The following is a 19,074-nucleotide window of genomic DNA, read 5'->3' as shown; positions in this document are numbered from 1 at the left end:
TTTGGTGTGTGCCCAGGAATTTTTACAGCAATGGATTACTCATTTGCTATATTTGTTGGGGTTTCTACGGGGACAGAATTGATAGGCTGAATCTATACGAATAGAAAAGGAGATTTGTGGCTTATGGGCTGTGGTCCAGCCAATCCAACAATGGTTGGCTACCAGTAAAACTCCAGTACTGTAGCTATTTAGTCCATAAGGCTGATGTCTCCGCTGCTCTTCTGTATACAAGAGTCCCAAAGTAGACTCTAATGCCAGTGAAGGGAATAGACTGCACTTTTGCAAACTGCAAAAGCTTCCTTCTTCCGTGCTCTTTATCTAGGCTGCTGGAAGGCATGGCCCACAGTAAAGGGGAAGATCTTCCTACCTCAGGGTCCAGGTTAGAGGAGGGTCTTCCATTTCAGATGAGAACAAGCCCTCACAAATGTATCCACTTGACTGTATTTCATTCCAGGTGTAGTTTTTACTATGTAAAGCCATCACATTTGATGTGTAGCAAAATTCATCAACATTACAAACCTTTGAGATGATTGAGTCTAGCCCAAAAGAATGTATTTGCTGAATTTCTCAACCAAAATATTAGAACTAACCTTTTTCTCCATGTCAGATTTATTTAGTCCCCTCCTCCCTGTGGATTTTATTTTATTTATTTTTTCTTTTTAGTTCTAGCTGTCCTGGAACTTACTATATTAAGCCAGGCTGGACTTGAACTCAGAGGCCTCCGGCCTCTGCTCCTTGAGTGCTGGAACTGTAGGCATGCACCACCGTGTCCGGCCTCCATTTTATGCTCACATGAACATTGTGTTTTGGATTTTTTTTTTATTTATAGAAAAAGCTTTAAAGGTACCTGCATTCTCAATACATTTGACACATTAACAAATTTTTGATAGTTTTTAAAAATTAGCATTTGATGGGGAGCATGAAACATTCAGATATAGATCAGAACTTTTTGAAGTCAGCTCTGTTCTTCTACCTTTATTTGGGTCCTTAAGATAAAGTTCAGGTTACCAGGCCTGTGTCACAAAGCACCTTTACCTGCCGAGCCATCCTGCCAGCCTGTTTTACTTACAGGGCTTTGGCTTTTGGTTTTTGGTTTGTTTGGTTTTGTTTTGGGGGAAATTGTTTTTTGTTGTACTTTTTTTAGTGTGTTTTTGTTTGTTTGTTTGTTTGGTTGGTTGGTTGAGGCCTCATGATCTAGCAGAGACATGGTTTTGCTGGCTGAGATAACTTCTATTGGTGTGTCGTTTGAAATTCTGGGAATTTTTCAGAGGCTATATAAATGCTAGGGTCCCAGCAGGCATGGTGGTCCTTCAGGGGTTGGTTGCAGTTTGTCAGTCATGCTCAAAGAAACAAGGGGGAAAAGTAGCTTCAGGGATCTCCCCCTACTCTCACTTAGTGATAGGAGTGAAGCCAAGGGGATAAAGGGTGGGAAACACGTATCTGTTTATGGATTAGAGAACCAATTACAGTAGGTTTTCACCTAAGAACAAAGAGACCTGCTTGAGGAAAAAAAAATGGCAGTTTGAAAGGTACCATTTACCTAGCACGATGAGTCTTAAATACTGTAATTGTAAAAGTGAGAGGTGAAAATGATGTTCACCTTAACTTTAAAATGAACAAGACATACTGCAAAGAATGCTCAGAGGTGCTGAAGGAGATGACACACTGGGTAAGGCCTGAGTGCTGAGGCTGCAGAGATGGCTGGGTTTGCAGAAGTCACAATACCAGGAGGCTCGCCTCCGTCCTTCACTCCAGTTCTAGGACCCAGGGCTCTCTTCTGGCCAATGTAGCCTGCATGCACAAGGTACACACACGGACATTAAATCAATAAAGGCTTGACCGTTTACAGGAAATACCTTCAACCCAGAAAAGGAACATCCGGTGACTTTTTTCACTTGGTAGTGTAAAGAAATAAAAATAATAAAGCGGAAAACAAAAGGTTGGGGTGGGGACATTTGAATGGGGACCCTGGGCTGGGGTGACAATACAAAGGCAGGGTAAATTTGTTTCATATAGTTGTATTGCTTACAAGCAATGTAGAAGAGAAAGTCATAATGAAAATATTAGAAAAAATAACTCCCTTTAGGGCTCTAAATTAATAAACTAATAATCTCATAGATGTTAGTGTTGAGTTTCATCTCAGGTGATAGTAAGTCACTTCTCTAAAGTAGATTTTGTGCATCTGAGTGGGACAGAAAGTGATGGAGTCATTACTGCTAACATTTACCTTTAAAGGACTAAAGTCACTGATTCCTGTCAAACCTGAAAGAACTGCCACCACAAAAAATGTATTTTAAGTTTTTATTGGGAAGGTCATTAAGAGAAAATGTATTATAAATTAGAGTGTAATTTGCCAAGTTTTGAATATAGTTATTAAATATAAAGGTGTTAGCTGTAGTACAGAAGAGAATATTTACAGTACATAAAATCAGACTGTAGAATATACATGTTCTGGGTATAAAAATAAGTACAACATCTGGTGTCCAAACAGGGATCCTTCTGGGTGTAGCTTTACCCATGCACCTCCATCACAATGCTGTCTTGAACTCAGCAGCCCGAGTTACAGCTCATACTGCCTTCTTAGGGCCTGTACGTCCTCTGCCGTGAAGCAGTCGGTCTGTGCGTCTGACAGGCCGTCAAGTAGCTGCGCCATCTGCTCCTTCTGGCCTTTGCTAATCAGTGTCAGCATCATCTGGAAAGGGGAAAGGAGCTGTGAGCATAACCAGCACTCTGGGAGTCACAACCCAGACCGCAGGCTCCTCCCGGGCCCCACCCCGGGCCCCGCTCACCTTAAACCGCTCTGCTCTGCTCAGATGCAGGAGATGCTCATACACCAGGGAGGGGGCTTTGGCCACAAGGTGACTTTTCAGTGACTGAATGATGAGGAGGAACATGTCCCCTTCAAGCTTGTTACTTAGCAACAGCGGCAGGTCTTTGGGTGTGGTGATGGCTAAAAGATGCGCACAGGCCTCGTCATCTTTCCTGGCGCTGATAGTGCTTAGGACCTGTCCGAACTCATAGGCATTGTGAGGCTTGGAGACATGGAGTTTCCCAGTGTGCTCTGCGGACCGTCCGTCTTCCACCCCGTCCGTGGCAGGCGGGGAGGCAGCAGAGGCCTCAGCGGGTCTCGCAGGCTCATCGTCACTGCTGCCATCCGCCTTCCCAACAGATGACAGCATGTCAGGACACCGAGTACCAGGCACATACATCCCAAGTTACACTTAGCACTGTGAGCTGAGAGCTACACAGTATTTTAGTAAAATTCTAAGAAAATAAGAGTTTTAATAATTCTAAAATACATAATTTCCTTAAGAAAAAGAAGTTAGAACATAAGACTTTTTAGAAGGTATTCTACATTTAAAAAAATCTGAAAGCCTGTATTTTTCTATGTTCGGGATTTTACATTCATTTCCATTTCCTTATATTTAACAAAATGATCCTACATTTTTGACATCTCTTAAAACACTCTTTACTTGCTTAAAGGGGAAAAGTCACCTGTTGCCTCCTAGTAGAAGGTCAGACCATGAACAGGAAATTAGCATTCAGGGAATTTATGTCCTGACATTCTTCATTAATGGCAGAGCAAATCATGTGGTTTTCTAGGAATCGCAGAGGTAGACGCAATGGCCAGGCTGTCTGCCAGGAGAAGCCCAGATTATTAAAGAGTGAAAAGAGAGATGCGGGCCAGGAAAGATGGTGTGTGCCTTCAATCCTAGCACTCGGGAGGCAGAGACAGGTAGTTCTCTGAACTCAAGGCCAGCCTGGGCTAAGTGACTGAAACAAAACAGCAATAAAAAAGCCTGGAAAGGTCTCCCCCAGGGGCCGGCAGGGCTGGACCATCTCTGCAGGTCCACTGAGGAGAAGCCAATGGCCTGTGGCTCCAGGGCAGTGAAAACAATGTCCCCCCACACTAGGACACCCCCACCCATGGCCCCTGCTGAGAGACACAGTGGCCAACATGCATCAAAGGGCAAATGCAGTTTTCACAATGTTTTCATTGACAGTCAGCATAAAAAGGGAAAGTTCCTACAGAAATCAGAGGAAATAACCTTAGATTCTGTGTAAAATCTCAGCAGGGTGCTTTCAAAGAGTATGAAATACAAATACCTCTTGGACTTCAATTCTCCTCCTCTCCCTTCCTTTGCTGGGAGGTGCTGTGTCAGTCTTAGTGTCCAGGTCCCTGGCTGCCCCACTGGAACCTGGGCTTAGGAGGACTTCACTGGGGTCCGCCACACTCTCCCGGCAGTTCTGAAAAAATACAATAGGATGGTTTGCACGGCTGTGAGGCTCTCCGGGTTAGCCTCGGTAACAGTGATGTGTGTGCAGGTGACTTCTGTCAGTGCCATCCGCGGTGGGCTCGTGGGTGAGTGTGTGGTGAGCAGGCCTCTGCTGTGGTGAGGAGGGTGCAGAGGGAGCCAGCAGGTTCCATCCCGTCACTGCAACCTCTGTGTTGTCTACACTCATCTACTGAATGAAAGAATGACACGTGTGAGCTCACTGGCCTGAGTGACTTCCTGTTGCCAGAACAACTCCTGACCATTTAAAGGAAGGATTTATTTTTGCTCACAGTTTTAGGGTTCAGTCATGGAAGGGAAGGCTGGAGCTGGTTACATGTCCATAGTCAGGAAGCTCCCTTTCGCCATGAAATGTCATCACCCACGTTCAGGGTGTTATCACCCACCTCACCGTAATTGAGATATTCCCTTGCAACATGCCCAGAGGTGTGTTTCCATGGTGATGGTAATCTAATCAGACTGATGATAACTCTTAACCAGCACAGACCCGTTAGTGAAACCTAAGTTCCTAAGCAGGAATAGTGAACAGCGCCAGCCCTAGATCCTCTGGAGGCTGAAGCAAGAGAATGGTTTGAGCCCAGAAGTACAAACCTACCCAGAGCAAAGCAAAGTAGTCCAAAGTAAAAACCAGCTCTCTCCAGGCTGCGGCGAGGAATGACGCGCTAAACCCACAGCGGAGCCATCGCGGCCCCACAGGGCAGCTGTTCTAATACTCTTGCTCCTCCATAGAACCTGCCACAGTTGTTCCCTGTTGAACACGGGGCCGGCACCAAATCTTAACCTCACTTTAGAGTTGCATGAATAAGGAAGAAGAGGCACTCAACTAGCGGAGATGGCTTGGCCATTTCAGCAACATTGTGGAAGTACAGACCAGAGCCTGACTTGGAAGAACTTGAGGCGCACCATGGCAGCATGCACCAGGCGCTGAAACAGATACCTGGACCACAGGTCACATGACATCCCTGGGAGAGCTGTGTCACCACAGCCCCTCTTCCTCCAGCGTCACACTAGAGCAAGAGTAACGTGCTTAGAGGCAGAACTAGAGTGTGCTTTGTTAGAAAGTTAAGTTGCTTGCAGACTCTAACACATTGTGCATGATCAGTAACACATCTACATGCCATGTCTGTCTGGGGTCGACAGACGTCACCTGAGGTGTCCTGGATGGGGTGAGGGGTAGCATGCAGCTGGAAGGCACCATGTGATGTTGTTAGCTCACACACTTACCACCCCAGGCCACCTCAAGCTCTGCAGTCACACCCGGCGGGGGGAGGGGGGGCAATCCAGTGCAGCCCCATGCCAGGGTCTGAGAAAAGGTGTGGAGCCGCAGCTGGGAAGCGGGCACACTCTGCGGGACTCTCACCCCCTCGAGGCTGCCCGAGCACCAAGTCTGGTTGCCTGCAGGGCTGGTGAGAAGCCAGGAAGCACCTGGAGAAGTCCATAAATAACGAGGGTGTGGAGCAGTGTGTGGGGGTGGGGGGGAACAGAGGGGGGGAACAGCAGAGGATGGGGGTGGGGGGACAGCAGAGGTCGGGGTGGGGGGACAGCAGAGGTCGGGGTGGGGGGACAGCAGGGCTGCCAGTCTAAGTCACCGAGCAGACCCTCTGGAGATGGGAAAGAGGTGATGGGGAAGGACGGCCTTGGCTTTGCCCCATCAGAGGAAACAATAAAAAGCAACAACTTGTAAGGAAATCTGAGTTGTCCTGATGGAATAAAGTGAGCCAAGACTTGAGATGGGCATGGAGGGGAGGGGCTCCCTTCTCTCTGCTTGTGAGAAGAGCTGAGACCAGCTGGAGGGGAGGGGTCGCAGACCAGCAGAGCTCCCACCAGAGTGTGGCTCTGGCAAAAATGAAGTTGCAAACAACCAGGTTGGGAGCCAGCTCTCAGGGCAAGAATGCTTGCAGGAAACGCAGGGGCTAAGGTGAGATGCCCAGAACACGCGCCGTCATAGATGGCAGTGACTCACACACACAATACCCGACATGCCCACCGGGAGACAGGAGGCAGCGTCCGGAGACGCCTGCAAGCCGGCAGGCCAGTGTGCCCCACACACCAGTGAACAAGAAACCCTGTTTCACACAAGATAAAAGCTGAAGACTACTGAGGCTACCCTGACTTCCATGTGTGCTTGCACATGCGTGCGAGCATGCACAGGCGCACATACGTGGGGGTGGACAAGTAAGGGGGAAGAGAGGGAGACGGAGAAGGACAGGGAGAGGGAGAGGGGGAGGGAGGGGGAGGGACAGGGACAGGGAGAGGGGGAGGGAGGGGGAGGGACACGGAGAGGGAGAGGGAGAGGGAGGGGGAGGGACAGGGAGAGGGGAGGGGGAGGGACAGGGAGAGGGAGACGGAGAAGGAGAGGGAGGGGGAGGGGGAGGGACAGGGAGAGGGGGAGGGAGGGGGAGGGACAGGGAGAGGGAGGGGGAGAGGGAGGGGGGAGGGACAGGGAGAGGGGAGGGGGAGGGAAGGGAGAGGGAGACGGAGAAGGACAGGGAGAGGGAGGGGGGAGAGGGAGAGGGAGGGGGAGAGGGAGAGGGAGGGGGAGGGACAGGGAGAGGGAGGGGGAGGGACAGGGAGAGGGGAGGGGGAGGGAAGGGAGAGGGAGACGGAGGAGGACAGGGAGAGGGAGGGGGAGGGACAGGGAGAGGGAGAGGGAGGGGGAGGGACAGGGAGAGGGGAGGGGGAGGGAAGGGAGAGGGAGACGGAGAAGGACAGGGAGAGGGAGAGGGAGGGGGAGAGGGAGAGGGAGGGGGAGGGACAGGGAGAGGGGAGGGGGAGGGACAGGGAGAGGAAGACAGGGAGAGGAGAGGAGAGAGATTTTTCTTGAGCTGCTAACAATCTCATAATGCTTTTAAAGGAAATTACCACTGGCCTGGTGAGATGGCTCCATGGTAAAGGGGCTGCTGTCAAGCCAGGCTGCCTGAGTTTGATCTCCAGGACCCACATCAATGAAGAGGGAACCCGTGGGTGATCCTCTGACCACATCTGTGCAGTGGCACACACTGACATACAAGTTTTTTAAATGGGCAGTGGTGGCGCACGCCTTTAATCTCAGCACTTGGGAGGCAGAGGCAGGCGGATTTCTGAGTTCAAAGCCATCCTGATCTACAGAGTGAGTTCCAGTACAGCCAGGGCTACACAGGGAAACCCTGTCTTAAAAAAATAAAAAACCCCAAAAAAGTTTTTTAAAGATATAGTATAATCACATGTGGTATTACTATTAAAAGGTATGCTTAAACTATTAAAATGATACTTTATAAGGTGCTGCCTGTTTTGATAATGTTGGTCTCACAGACTGTTATTGCCATGAACTTAAGGAACCATATCTTACATCTAATCAACACAGCTGGCATATAACCAGCCATCGGGAAGTGAATTCATGATAAAAACCAAACACGTTGCTGTCTCCTCTTCTTTTTTTTTTTTTTTTTTTAATTTTTTTTATTCGATATAATTTATTTACATTTCAAATGATTTCCCTTTTCTAGCCCCCCCCACTCCCCGCTGTCTCCTCTTCTAAAGAACTGGAACACACATCTAAAGCCAGCTTAGAACAGCGGCCCTTGACAGCCGTCAGCCTGGAGGTGCAGGCCTAAGGTAGCCTGGACCACAGCATCCCAGTCCTGAGTGTGCGCTCCCAGCCCGAGCTCTGACACAGCTTATAAAAGCCGCAGTCTCAAGCCTCAGCTGCTGCTGCTGCTGCAGCTGGCGGCGGCAATAGACACCTTTGCTCCCAGCACTCAGGAGGCAGAGGCAGGCAGATCTCCAAGTTTGAGGCCAGCCTGGTCTACAGAGCGAGTTCCAGGACAGCCAGGGCTACACAGAGAAGCCCTGTCTCAGAACAAAACACGCCTCAGCCACTGACCTTGAGTCTACATGGCGTGGCCCCCAACCTACTGAAGACAGAGATCCGCAGCCATAAGTCAAGCCAGGAAAACAAGTCAGGTCAGAATCAAAGAAGAAAGCTGCTCCAACTTGATAGCATCTGTCTGTGCCATCCCAGACTATCCAGAGTCACTCCAAGAAAGCGTAAAGTTCCAGTCCCTATTAGAGAGAGCTTCTGACCTCAGTCAGCAGGAGAGGCCAGCATGTGGCCGCCCTGCCCTAGGAATGGCCATAGTGTGTGACGCTGGCCACCGTGGCCACAGCCACAGGGAAGTAAATCAATGGTGAAGTCTCTCGAGCTGAGGAGCCACACCCAAGCACCGGCTGAAGGGTCTTTATGTGAGGCTTACAGGTTAGCATACTCGCAGCAGGGTGGTGGATGGCGGCTGATGATCAGATGCAGAGAGTGTAGATCATCATCCCCCCCACACCCCCCATGGCTGCATCTGTTCTGGCCACTGGAAGCACGGGCCTGGCTCTACTCAGCCTGAGAGGATGTGGGATCTGGAGCGGCCTGATAGGCCAGGGCTTACAGATAGCTGTTGTGTTACACGGTGCAATGATCCCTCCACATGTCCCATTCAGTGACAAGCATGGAGTTCAAGTGGACTCTCACATTAAATAGGTCAAAACTCCCCTCCCCCACCCTGCTGCTCTCCATCGTCCCCTCCCCTCCCCCATGGACACCTCCCACTCACTGTCCTCCCAGTTACCTTCAAATAACCTTGAGCTAACTCTTCACCTGCAGCTACGGTTTGCTGCCTCCCTCTCCCAATCCATAGCTCAGGTTCTAACCCACAGCACCCGAGAATGCATCCATATTTGGAGAGAGTTCTGAAAGAGTTCTAAATGAGGTGCCAGGTGGCTCCTGTTCCAGGGTGACCGCAGGCCTATCAGGTAGATGTGTGAACCCCCACAGGGGAGATAAAGAAGAAAAAGGAAGAGGAGGAGAGGAGAGGGGAGGGGAGGGAAAGGGAGGGGAGGAGAGGGGGGAGGAGGGGAGGGGAGGGGAGAAGGGAGCCTAGGTGTGTACCAACTGTTCTCCTAGTACATGGGAGGCTGAGGCAGGAGAGTAGCACAGTTTGAGGCTAGCCTGAGTTACTTACTGAGTTCCAAATCACGTGAGCTAGAGTGGACCCTATCTGAATAAGGCCCCCCAGACCCCAAACGACACCGCAGGAAATGCATTCTGTGCTGACTGAACCCCTGTAATCTATGTACATTTCAGGAAGTATATTCTCCACTGACAGGACCCTGGTGTCTCAGTTAGTGTTCTATCACTGTGAAGAGACACCGTGGCCATGGCAACTCTTACAAAAGAAAGCATTTAATTGTGGCTGGCTTACAGGTCAGAGATTTAGTCATGGCAGGAGACACGGTGGCATGCAGGCAGCCATGGTGCTGGAGAAGGAGCTAAGAGTTTCAGCAGGGTGTGAGTGTCACTCTAGACCTGGACTGAGTGTGTGAAACTTCAGAGCCCACCTGCTAGAGACACTTCTTCCACGGAGGCCACACCTCCCCATGGACTTACAGGCTGCTTCCTTTCAAACCACCAAACCCTACACATGACCATTCAGGGACCCGCACTTCACTTCGATGCAGAACAGATCCTGGGAGGTGGAGACAGGGGAACTAGGTCCAGGACCAGGCTCCACTATCTAGGGGCTGTGAGCCCAGCCTGGGCTACAGGACAGCATATTTATAGAGCCTCTTTCTTCACACTATGGTGTGAGAAGAATACCACTCTAGTCCTACAGGAGCCAAGGGCTAAGCCAGCTCAGGGCCCAGGCCACTGTGAGTGGCGAGATCTCGGCTGCAATTCTCCCAGCTCCCACTGGGTGGCTCACACTCCAGCCAGGGGTTTCTCCTCCGCCTCCAACCTCAGTCTCTGCTGGAAACTGGGGGCACTGGCAGTGCTTTTTTTTTTTTTTTTTTTTTTTTTTTTGCGTGTGGAGTTTTTGTTTTAATCCTATTTTTTTTCTTTAGAAGTTCCCTGTATTTACATAGTAACACAGCAGCCACAAGCCATCTCCCTTAAAGCGAACATTCTCTGACACCCTTAGAAAGCAGAGCTGGAAAATGGTAACCACTATGTTATGTCACTAGGACCTGAACTTAGGAACTACAGGAGCCACAGCAGAGATGGGGGTGACAGCGGGAGGCCATGCCAAGGCTGCCGAGCAGGCCAATGCATACCAGGAGTCAGACCGTTCTGAGATCACAACCTGACATTCACATCCGAGACTGCTGGATCCATGCGGAGATGAAATTTACACACAAAGACAGACACACCCTCACCTCGAGTCCTTTCTGGGCGAGCGCTTGTCTGTAACAGGTTTCCACGTTGTCGCCATCTATCTGAAGCGCCTGGTCACAGTGCAGCTTTGCCTCTTCGTACTGGCCCAGCTTCAAGTCACAGAGAGCCCTGGCACGGTGCAAGGGAAGGAGAGGAGCTCAGCGGGGTGTCTGGTCAGCCAGCGATGCTGGAGGTTAGCTGCCTCCACTTCCTGCGCTTGCAGAGAACCTGAGTTCAGTTCCCAGTGCCCACACGGGGTAGCTTATAACTACCTGCTGTAGGGGACTGACACCTACTTCTGATCTCTGTACCCATGTGCACACACCCACACACCCATGCACACACCCATGCACACACCCATGCACACACCCACACACATGCATGCCATTAAAAATCTAAAACAACTAAAATAATTTCTACAGTTTTTTTTTTTAAAATACATTTTTAGCAGTCCATCACCTTAACCACTCGGTCACCTCCTCTAAAACACATTTTTAAAAGGAAGAAGTAGCAGTGAGGATCAAAGCCAGCCCCTGACTGTCTCTAGCTACAGTTGCTTCGATCAGCCTCACACCTGCAGCCAGCTCTGGTGCTCTCACAGGGGATGAAATCACATCACGGGATGAAATCACATCACGGGGAGGTCATTGCAAACAAAGTATAACCAGATCCAAAATGAGGATGCAGCAGGGTGGGAACAGGGCACTGAATGGGCCTCTCTAATGACATCTGCAAAATGGGTCTGGAAGCTCACGGCCGAGGCCCAAGAACTTGTGGGGAAGAACTAGCGGCAGAGCAGTCAGGACACTTGGAAGGTAAGTTCATCAACTTAAAGGGAGGCATACGGGCGGGCGTATGAGGGAGGACGACCTTGCCAAGGCTCTGGGTTGAGAGTTAGGGGCGAGAGGAGAGGGTCCGAGGGAGCCCAAGGACACAGCCTGGCACAGCCTTCCCAGGGCAAAGCACGGTGCCCTTGATGGGCCTGGAGCAGCAGGGCCTGGCTGGGACGGAAGGGTAGGGCCAGGCCAGCTCACACAGGCTCACACAGGCCCACACAGGCCCACACAGGCTCACACAGGCCCACACAGGCTCACACAGGCCCACACAGGCCCACACAGACCCACACAGGCCCACACAGGCCCACACAGGCCCACACAGGCCCACACAGGCCCACACAGGCCCACACAGGCTCACACAGGCCCACACAGGCTCACACAGGCCCACACAGGCTCACACAGGCTCACACAGGCTCACACAGAGCCTCAGTCCCTCCTGCAGGTGTGGGATACAGGGTGGCGGCTCTAGCTACAACTGGGAGAGTGGGACAGAGGAAAGAGAAGGCAGGCAGGGGTGGGAGAGCGGGGTGGGGAGGGGACAGCCAGCCACTCTGAGGGGTGCTTAGAGGTGAGCCCACTCTAGGGTGCTGCCTGCTTGGGAAAGGAAGGCCAAGGGTGCTCAGCTTCTCCAATGAGGGAGTCGGGGTTCAGAAAACAGCCTGGAGGAACAAAGACAGGAGGTAAGTGGAGCCGATGGGGGGAGGAACTGGTCTAGAGCTCAGGCAGACAGTGAGGGATACAGACACTCCCTCCCGGGCAAGATGCCAGTCAAGGGGAAGCCTGCAGAGGAGACCCAGGCACTGAGCCACTACAGCCAGGGACAGCAAGGTCTTCACAGAAACCAGAGAGCCATTCCCGGCCACTGAGGACAGGGCCGACGCGACGGAGGAATACCCTTGGATTTAGTGACAATGTCCAGCCAGCAGTGGGCACGAGAGGGAAAAGTGTACAAAGCCACAGCCAGAGGCCAGACGGGACCGTGTCTGAGGGGCTGGCGGACTCGGCAGGCCCAGCACTCACTGCTCTTTGGGGCACCTGGGTCAGGTCTCTAAAGGTCACGTGGTAGCTGGGCTCCAACTCTCCGCTGACCTCTGCAGGTCATGCATACACGTGGGGCACATACATCCACGCAGGGAAAACACACGCATTAAAAAAAAAGAATATATCAGAGGGAGGGGTAAAAATTATATAAATACAGTCCACATGTATGAAATTCTCAAAAAAAAAAGTTTAAAGACTGTATTATACAGCTAGAAAATGCCTGAAACTGATCCTTCATTCTTCCTGTTATCTCATACCATACCTACTTCCACCAAATCCCCAAAGAATCAAACGTGGGAAAGACGGTATAGGCTACATCCTAGAGCAGCCTGGTAGTTCCTGTTATACACTGCTAAAAAGAAAAGAGACAGGCCTTTGACACTTCAGAAGCAAAAGGACACAGCCCTGTCAGACACTGGTCACCCCACCTCCACCCCACACCAGCGTCTACACTGGGCAGAGCTTAGACCCAGCTTGCTGCAGCCTGGCCAGGCAGACAGCGCAGGGCCGGAGCAGGACCAGCTCAGTTACCCAAGATGCTCACGGGACCAGGGGCATCAGACCTTCATCCGCCCAATCCCTCTCCAATCTCTGTAGCTCTTTCAGAGACACACAGGACAGCTTGCATACTGATTCCTAGGAGCATTATATAGAATTAATGAACTGTGTTAACTTCTCAAAAGTTATTTTAAAATAATCAAAACTGGGCCAGAGAGATGGCTCAATGGTTAGGAGCACAGGCTGCTTTTCCAGAGGATGAGGGTTCTATTCCCAGCCCCCACATGGCAGCTCCCACCTGTCTCTCTCTAACTTTAGTTCCAGGGGATCCAACACCCTCACACCAAAGCACACAAAATAAATAAATAAAATAATTAAAACTATTCAAAGGCCTACATAAATCATAAAGAACTCACCTGTTTGTGTAGACCGCATGCGCCTGGCTGCTAGTCTTTAAGCATTCGTTGTGTTTACTAATGGCGGCTTCATAACTCTTGTCCTTTACAGGTTGATTTCCTTCCTCCTTGAGGGCTTGGAACATTTTTTCATCTACAGGACCAATAAAATAAAAACACAGAAAAAACCATTTCTGTAAATACATCTATAAAATCTTAACAACAATTATCAGCAAACTCTCCACTGCGGAGCCACGCCCTCACACAAGAGGCACTAGGCTAAACAGAACAAAACATAAAATAAAAGAGAAGCTGCCAAATGTATGAAGAGTTGTGATGCTGCTGTTTTCAAATTATGAGAACAGAGTGCAGTGCCACTGTGTCACACACATCGGAGAGCGCAGTGCCACTATGTCACACACATCAGAGAGAGCAGTGCCTCTGTGTCACACATATCAGAGAGAGCAGTGCCTCTGTGTCACACACATCAGAGAGAGCAGTGCCACTGTGTCACACACATCGGAGAACGCAGTGCCACTGTGTCACACACATCAGAGAACGCAGTGCCACTGTGTCACACACATCAGAGAGAGCAGTGCCTCTGTGTCACACATATCAGAGAGAGCAGTGCCTCTGTGTCACACACATCAGAGAGAGCAGTGCCACTGTGTCACACACATCGGAGAACGCAGTGCCACTGTGTCACACACATCAGAGAGAGCAGTGCCACTGTGTCACACACATCAGAGAACGCAGTGCCACTATGTCACACACATCAGAGAATGCAGTGTCACTGTGTCACACACATCAGAGAGAGCAGTGTCACTGTGTCATACACATCAGAGAACGCAGTGCCACTGTGTCACACACATCGGAGAGAGCAGTGCCACTGTGTCACACACATCAGAGAGAGCAGTGCCGCTGTGTCACACACATCAGAGAGAGCAGTGCCACTGTGTCACACACATCAGAGAGTGCAGTGCCACTGTGTCACACACATCAGAGAGAGCAGTGCCACTGTGTCACACACATCAGAGAGTGCAGTGCCGCTGTGTTACACACATTGTCATGTCTTATCTTCCCCGCTGGCAATCTGCAGACACTAACAGGAACAAGAGCTGTGTTAGAGATGAAGGCAGTCCCCCATATACCGGGACACAGGACACTAGATGGTGTAAAGCTAACTGTCACACATGGCTGCTCCAGGGAACCCGCAAGCCCACAGTTTCCAGTAATTGCAAAGCACACTGTCCCTTTAAGCACTTGGGTAATAGTACTTTAGAGTTTCATGAAGCTGGAATTATGGCAGAATAAGTCTACGAAAGGGCTACAAACACCGCTGGTGAGCGGGTATGGTGGCACAAGCCTGAGGTCCCAGCACTCAGGAGGGAGAGGGGGGAGGAGCAGCGCTCAGGGTTATTTGTGGTTCCACAGCCTGTTAGAGGCCAGTCTGGACCACGTGAAAACCCTTACTCGGAACCCACAAAGCTGGGCACTGGAGGCACGGTCGGTAGAGTAAGGTCTTCAGGCTTGCACAGCAAGCCCCTTTCCACACAGAGCCACCTCGCCAGCCCCAAAGCAGTTATATGGTTCATTTTAACACAGCCCTCTTATTCCTGTCACGTTGCCACGTGGTTCCCTGGAGAGCGAAATAATTTATTGTTGTTGTTGTTGTTGTTGTTGTTCTTCTTCTTCTTCTTCTTCTTCCTCCTCCTCCTCCTCCTCCTTTTTCTCTTCTTCCTCCTCTTTCTCTTCCTCCTCCTCCTCTTAATAATGCCAGCTGCACATTAAGACATTGCCGCAGGCTTGGTTACTTCCTACCTGCCTGTCTTTCCTGTACACAGGATGTAGATGAGACGCAGCTTCCTAAATAGAGTTGGGAGGGAGAAAAGCCTGACCCCACGTCTACCCCACGGTTCAGCTTCTGTTCCCTCATGAGGAGACAAGGGCAGTCCTCCGTACCTGTGCTGCTGGGCGTGCGGCTGCTGGGACATGCGTCTGGGTCTGGGGTCTCTCCAGCAGGGAGCTGAACTGGCAGTGGCTCAGATGCAGGTACAGCCGGGATGGGCGGCAGTCTCTCCCGCCATTTTGATCCATCTAGCTCTGTTAAGATTCGTGTTATTCTAAAGAGAAAATCAACTGTTGGTACTGATCAAGGAATTCATGTTTTATATTAATGAAGGTTCGATCAAGAGTCAAACTACTGCATAGTGGAGCACACCTTTAATCCCAGCTCCCACGAAGCAAATGCAGACTGAGCTCTGAGTTTAAGGCCAGCCAGGTCTACAGGCTGAGTTTGAGGGCTACACAGCAGAAACCCTGTCTCAAAAAAACAAAAACAAAAACAAACAAACAAACAAACAAGTCAGAGTAAGCAAGCTGTTCCTCTGTGCTCTTCTTAGGTGCAGAAAACATCCAGTCCATATAAACTAAAATGTTTCCAGAGGATTTTCAAAGTTGGCATTGATTACTTAAGTAGACCATTTTCTTCTCCTTTTTTTGTTTTTGTTCGTGTTTTGAGACAGGGTTTCTCAATGCAGCCATAGCTGGCCTGGAACTCACTCTGTAGACTGGGCACTTTGCATATCATCTTTCTTATAAAATGATAACAGAACTTTTAAATGCCATTAGAAAGTGACAGCCTTAAAGTCAGCCTCTCTGAAACTATCCTAGGTAAATGTACAAACCACAGAAAGTTAAACATGGAGTCAGCACTGGTCACAGCAATGTCCCTCCTACACACATACCAGCCCAAATGACCGCCACATGGCAGCCTAATAAGAAAGCTGTGGTCTGGGTACCATGACTAGGAACCTTCACAGATGCTGCACTGACTCACGCCACAGTTATTGAGAATTGAACTCAGGACTTCTGCAAGAGCAGCCAGTGCTCTTAACTGCTGAGGTCCAGGACTCAATTCTAAACCCGAAATTCATGAAGGCATTCAAAAAGTTTCCAATTCTGAATCATTACGGGTTTGGGGCGCTCAGAGTTTGGGATGCTTGGACTTTGTATGACATTTCTTCCAGTGAGCTGGGTGACTACCAAGGGAAAGCTCCGACCAAAGCAGGCTGGGACCCCAGGGAATGCCAGCATGGATTCCTGCGAACCAGGTCATCCACCCTGTCCACCTGGGCCGCATCCTTCGGGTATTCCCTTAAGCACTCTTCAGAGATACTTCTAGTGATTCCTCTGTGGTAGCCATGGCCATGCAGCCACGCCCATCTACAATCCATCCATCTTACTGTCCAACCCACTGTCCTACCTGGGGTCCTCAGTCTTACGCTGTCCCCTAACTATATTCTAGCTTGCCGAGAGGCAGAGACCATGGCACAGAGATCTGCCTTTTGTCTTTTGTCTTTTGCACACTAAGACCAGTAGAGGGTTCAGGACAGTCCAGGAGTTCTTGAGAAGCAACCATTTGGGAAAATGAAATCAGAAAATACTATGTGTAACTAGAAAATGTTATCTGATGCATAGCTTTCAATTTTTAGGTGAGTATTATGATGTCTCTGTTGTTAGGGCTTGAGCTCGGGGCCAGGCACTAAGGTTCATTCCAGGCCGAGTCTGAAAGCTCTTGCTGTCTCAACCTCCCCGGCGGTGGGGGTGGGGGGTGGGGTGGGGGTGGGAGGGTGGGGTGGGGGGATGGGGGGTGTTAGTTGGTCAGAATTTTAATTAGATCAAACTCTCAGATATGTCATCCCTCCTCCCCTCCCTCCTCCTCCTCTTCCCCCCTCCCCGTCCCCCTGGGAGGCTCCTTACAAGGACACATGAGCGGGTGTAAGAAGCATCTGTGCTGAGCATAAAGAACGGAGGTCCCTTGGGGCTGGAGAAATGGCTCAGTGGTTAAGAGCACCGACTACTCTTTCAAAAGTCCTGAGTTCAAATCCTAGCAATGACATGGTGGCTCACAACCATCCATAACAAGATCTGGCGCCCTCTTCTGGAGTGTCTGAAAACAGTGTACTTACATATAATAAATAAATAAATCTTTAAAAAAAAAAAAAAAAAAGAACGGAGGTCCCGGTGTCCCTGACACATGTGCCACCCGCAGGAACACAGGAGCTCCGTGAGATGTGCACAGCAGTCTGCTCATGGTCCCTATTTAGATCCTGTCCTGGGGTCAGGGTGACATCCACGGAAACACCTTCCAACACCCAGACTGAAGAAGCATGTGGAAGCTGTAGTGTGTTGTCAGGATGAAGTAACTTCACAGAAAGAAATATAAAGATGTGAGAGGTCGCAGTCTAGAGTACTCAGGAGCCGTCAGGAGTCAGCTGGGAAGAGTGGGGTTCTCTGAAAGCCCAGGACGCTGACTGCATTCTTCAGGAGGAAGGGTGCAGCCCCACCCTTCTCCAACAGAGGACCCCGGAGGGCGGAGGGCGGAGCGCGGTCTCAGACCAGCTTACCTGTAAATACTGTCGCTTGCCAGCTGGATCCTACAGTCTATCTGCAGCACTGTTTTATAATCCACATATGCGTTCCTGTATTGCTCTAACGTCTCATAGGCCATAGCTCGCCGCAGAAGAGGCTTCACTGAGAGAGGATGGAGTGCCAGGGCCCTGAAGAGGACAAGGCGTTCCGAGTCACTTACCCTGAGCAGGACCCTTTAACTGAGCAGGACTTAAGTTAACATTGCTAACTTATTTACGATGCAGACTGCAGAGCTGGACCCCCACGCATCACACCTGATATTTCACCCTGGAGTCCTGGCAATCTATCAGAAAGACACACCAGAGGTTAAACAGCTATCACATTGTCCTTGAACCCACTGACTAGAGAGCACTCTACTGTCCTTGGCCCACAATGAGGTGTGAGCTCCCCAGAGCCACACTGGCCTCCTAGTCCAACCCCCATCCCCACCCCACAGCAGAGCCAGGTGGACAGATTAGAAACAAAAGTCTCACAGCTAAGGAAACAGACCCGAGGTTCCCAGAACCACACACACCAACCACACGAATCCGCCTGCCATGCCAGAGCTTAAGGGGTGAAGACAGATTTGCTGGGAGCACTGGAGAGCCAGTTGGAGAGAGCCCTTAAGCAGGGAGTTCCGTGTTCAGTGAATGCCTTTGTCTTAAACAATAAAATGGGGAGTGGCTGTGGCGGACACTGGATGCTGACCGCTGTCCTACACACCACACACACACACACACACACACACACACACACACACACACACACACACCTTAATCGTATCCATACATTTAACAAGGCGCATCACTACTAAACCACAAGAACCTGCTTGATGTTTTTTGAATCAGCTTTCTAACACTTTCTATGGTTCATTACTAGTTATAAAAAGTTTATTAGCAACAAACCACAAGAGAATCGAGGACTAAGCCTACAACTGTTTACTAGTCATGGGTTTTCATCTTGCACTTTCAATATCACTAAAGATAAATTTCATCTGTGAGGCCAGAGAGTGAGGAGGTGTTCCCGCCACACCCGCATCACCTCCATTCCAGCTTTCATTGCCCCAGACTCGGCAGATCCAATCAAGATGGCCCAAGCTTGGAATCTCAAATTGATAGAATGGGCCACACAACTATAAGTACTTCCTAACATAGGAAATGAACAGTTAGGTTTTTCATCCATTGACTATCTCGAAAATGAGTGTGAGCTTGTCAATGGAAATGCCATTGAAGAAAACAATCTCTAACCACAACCACAGACAAGTGTGGTGAGCATGACAGAGCTTACCCGGAGGCCGGCTGCTCAGGTCAACAGTTGCTGCTCAGGCATCTCCAGTGGGGCACGTCTGTCAGAAGGTGGCAAAACCACGCAGAGGCAGAGAAAGACTAGGCAACTTTAGCCTCTCTAGATAGTCTAGA

At 50.1% G+C, this 19,074-nt stretch overlaps 1 protein-coding gene across 3 annotated transcripts in view; it reads right to left on the bottom strand.

Moving 5' to 3' along the window:
* Positions 1-2,287: 2,287 nt before the first annotated feature.
* The window catches only part of Spag1 (sperm associated antigen 1), a 59,344-nt gene continuing 42,557 nt past the window's right edge, over positions 2,288-19,074 (bottom strand). For 2 of the 3 annotated variants that reach the window (XM_052160714.1, XM_052160715.1), the window contains 7 exons: positions 17,653-17,805; positions 15,206-15,366; positions 13,265-13,397; positions 10,476-10,602; positions 4,108-4,248; positions 2,790-3,158; positions 2,288-2,692 (listed from right to left, as the gene is read on the bottom strand). In XM_052160714.1, coding sequence (XP_052016674.1) covers positions 2,561-2,692; positions 2,790-3,158; positions 4,108-4,248; positions 10,476-10,602; positions 13,265-13,397; positions 15,206-15,366; positions 17,653-17,805 — 1,216 coding nt within the window. In that variant the 3' untranslated portion in view covers positions 2,288-2,560. Of the gene's footprint in view, positions 2,693-2,789; positions 3,159-3,495; positions 3,637-4,107; positions 4,249-10,475; positions 10,603-13,264; positions 13,398-15,205; positions 15,367-17,652; positions 17,806-19,074 lie in introns of those variants that run through there. The other variant, XM_052160716.1, reaches the window with a different exon arrangement.

This window comes from Apodemus sylvaticus, chromosome 17 (assembly GCF_947179515.1).
Source record: "Apodemus sylvaticus chromosome 17, mApoSyl1.1, whole genome shotgun sequence".
NCBI classification, from domain to species: Eukaryota; Metazoa; Chordata; class Mammalia; order Rodentia; family Muridae; genus Apodemus; species Apodemus sylvaticus.
The sequence above is the reverse complement of the archived record's forward strand: the minus strand, read 5'-3'. Positions and strand labels throughout refer to the sequence as shown.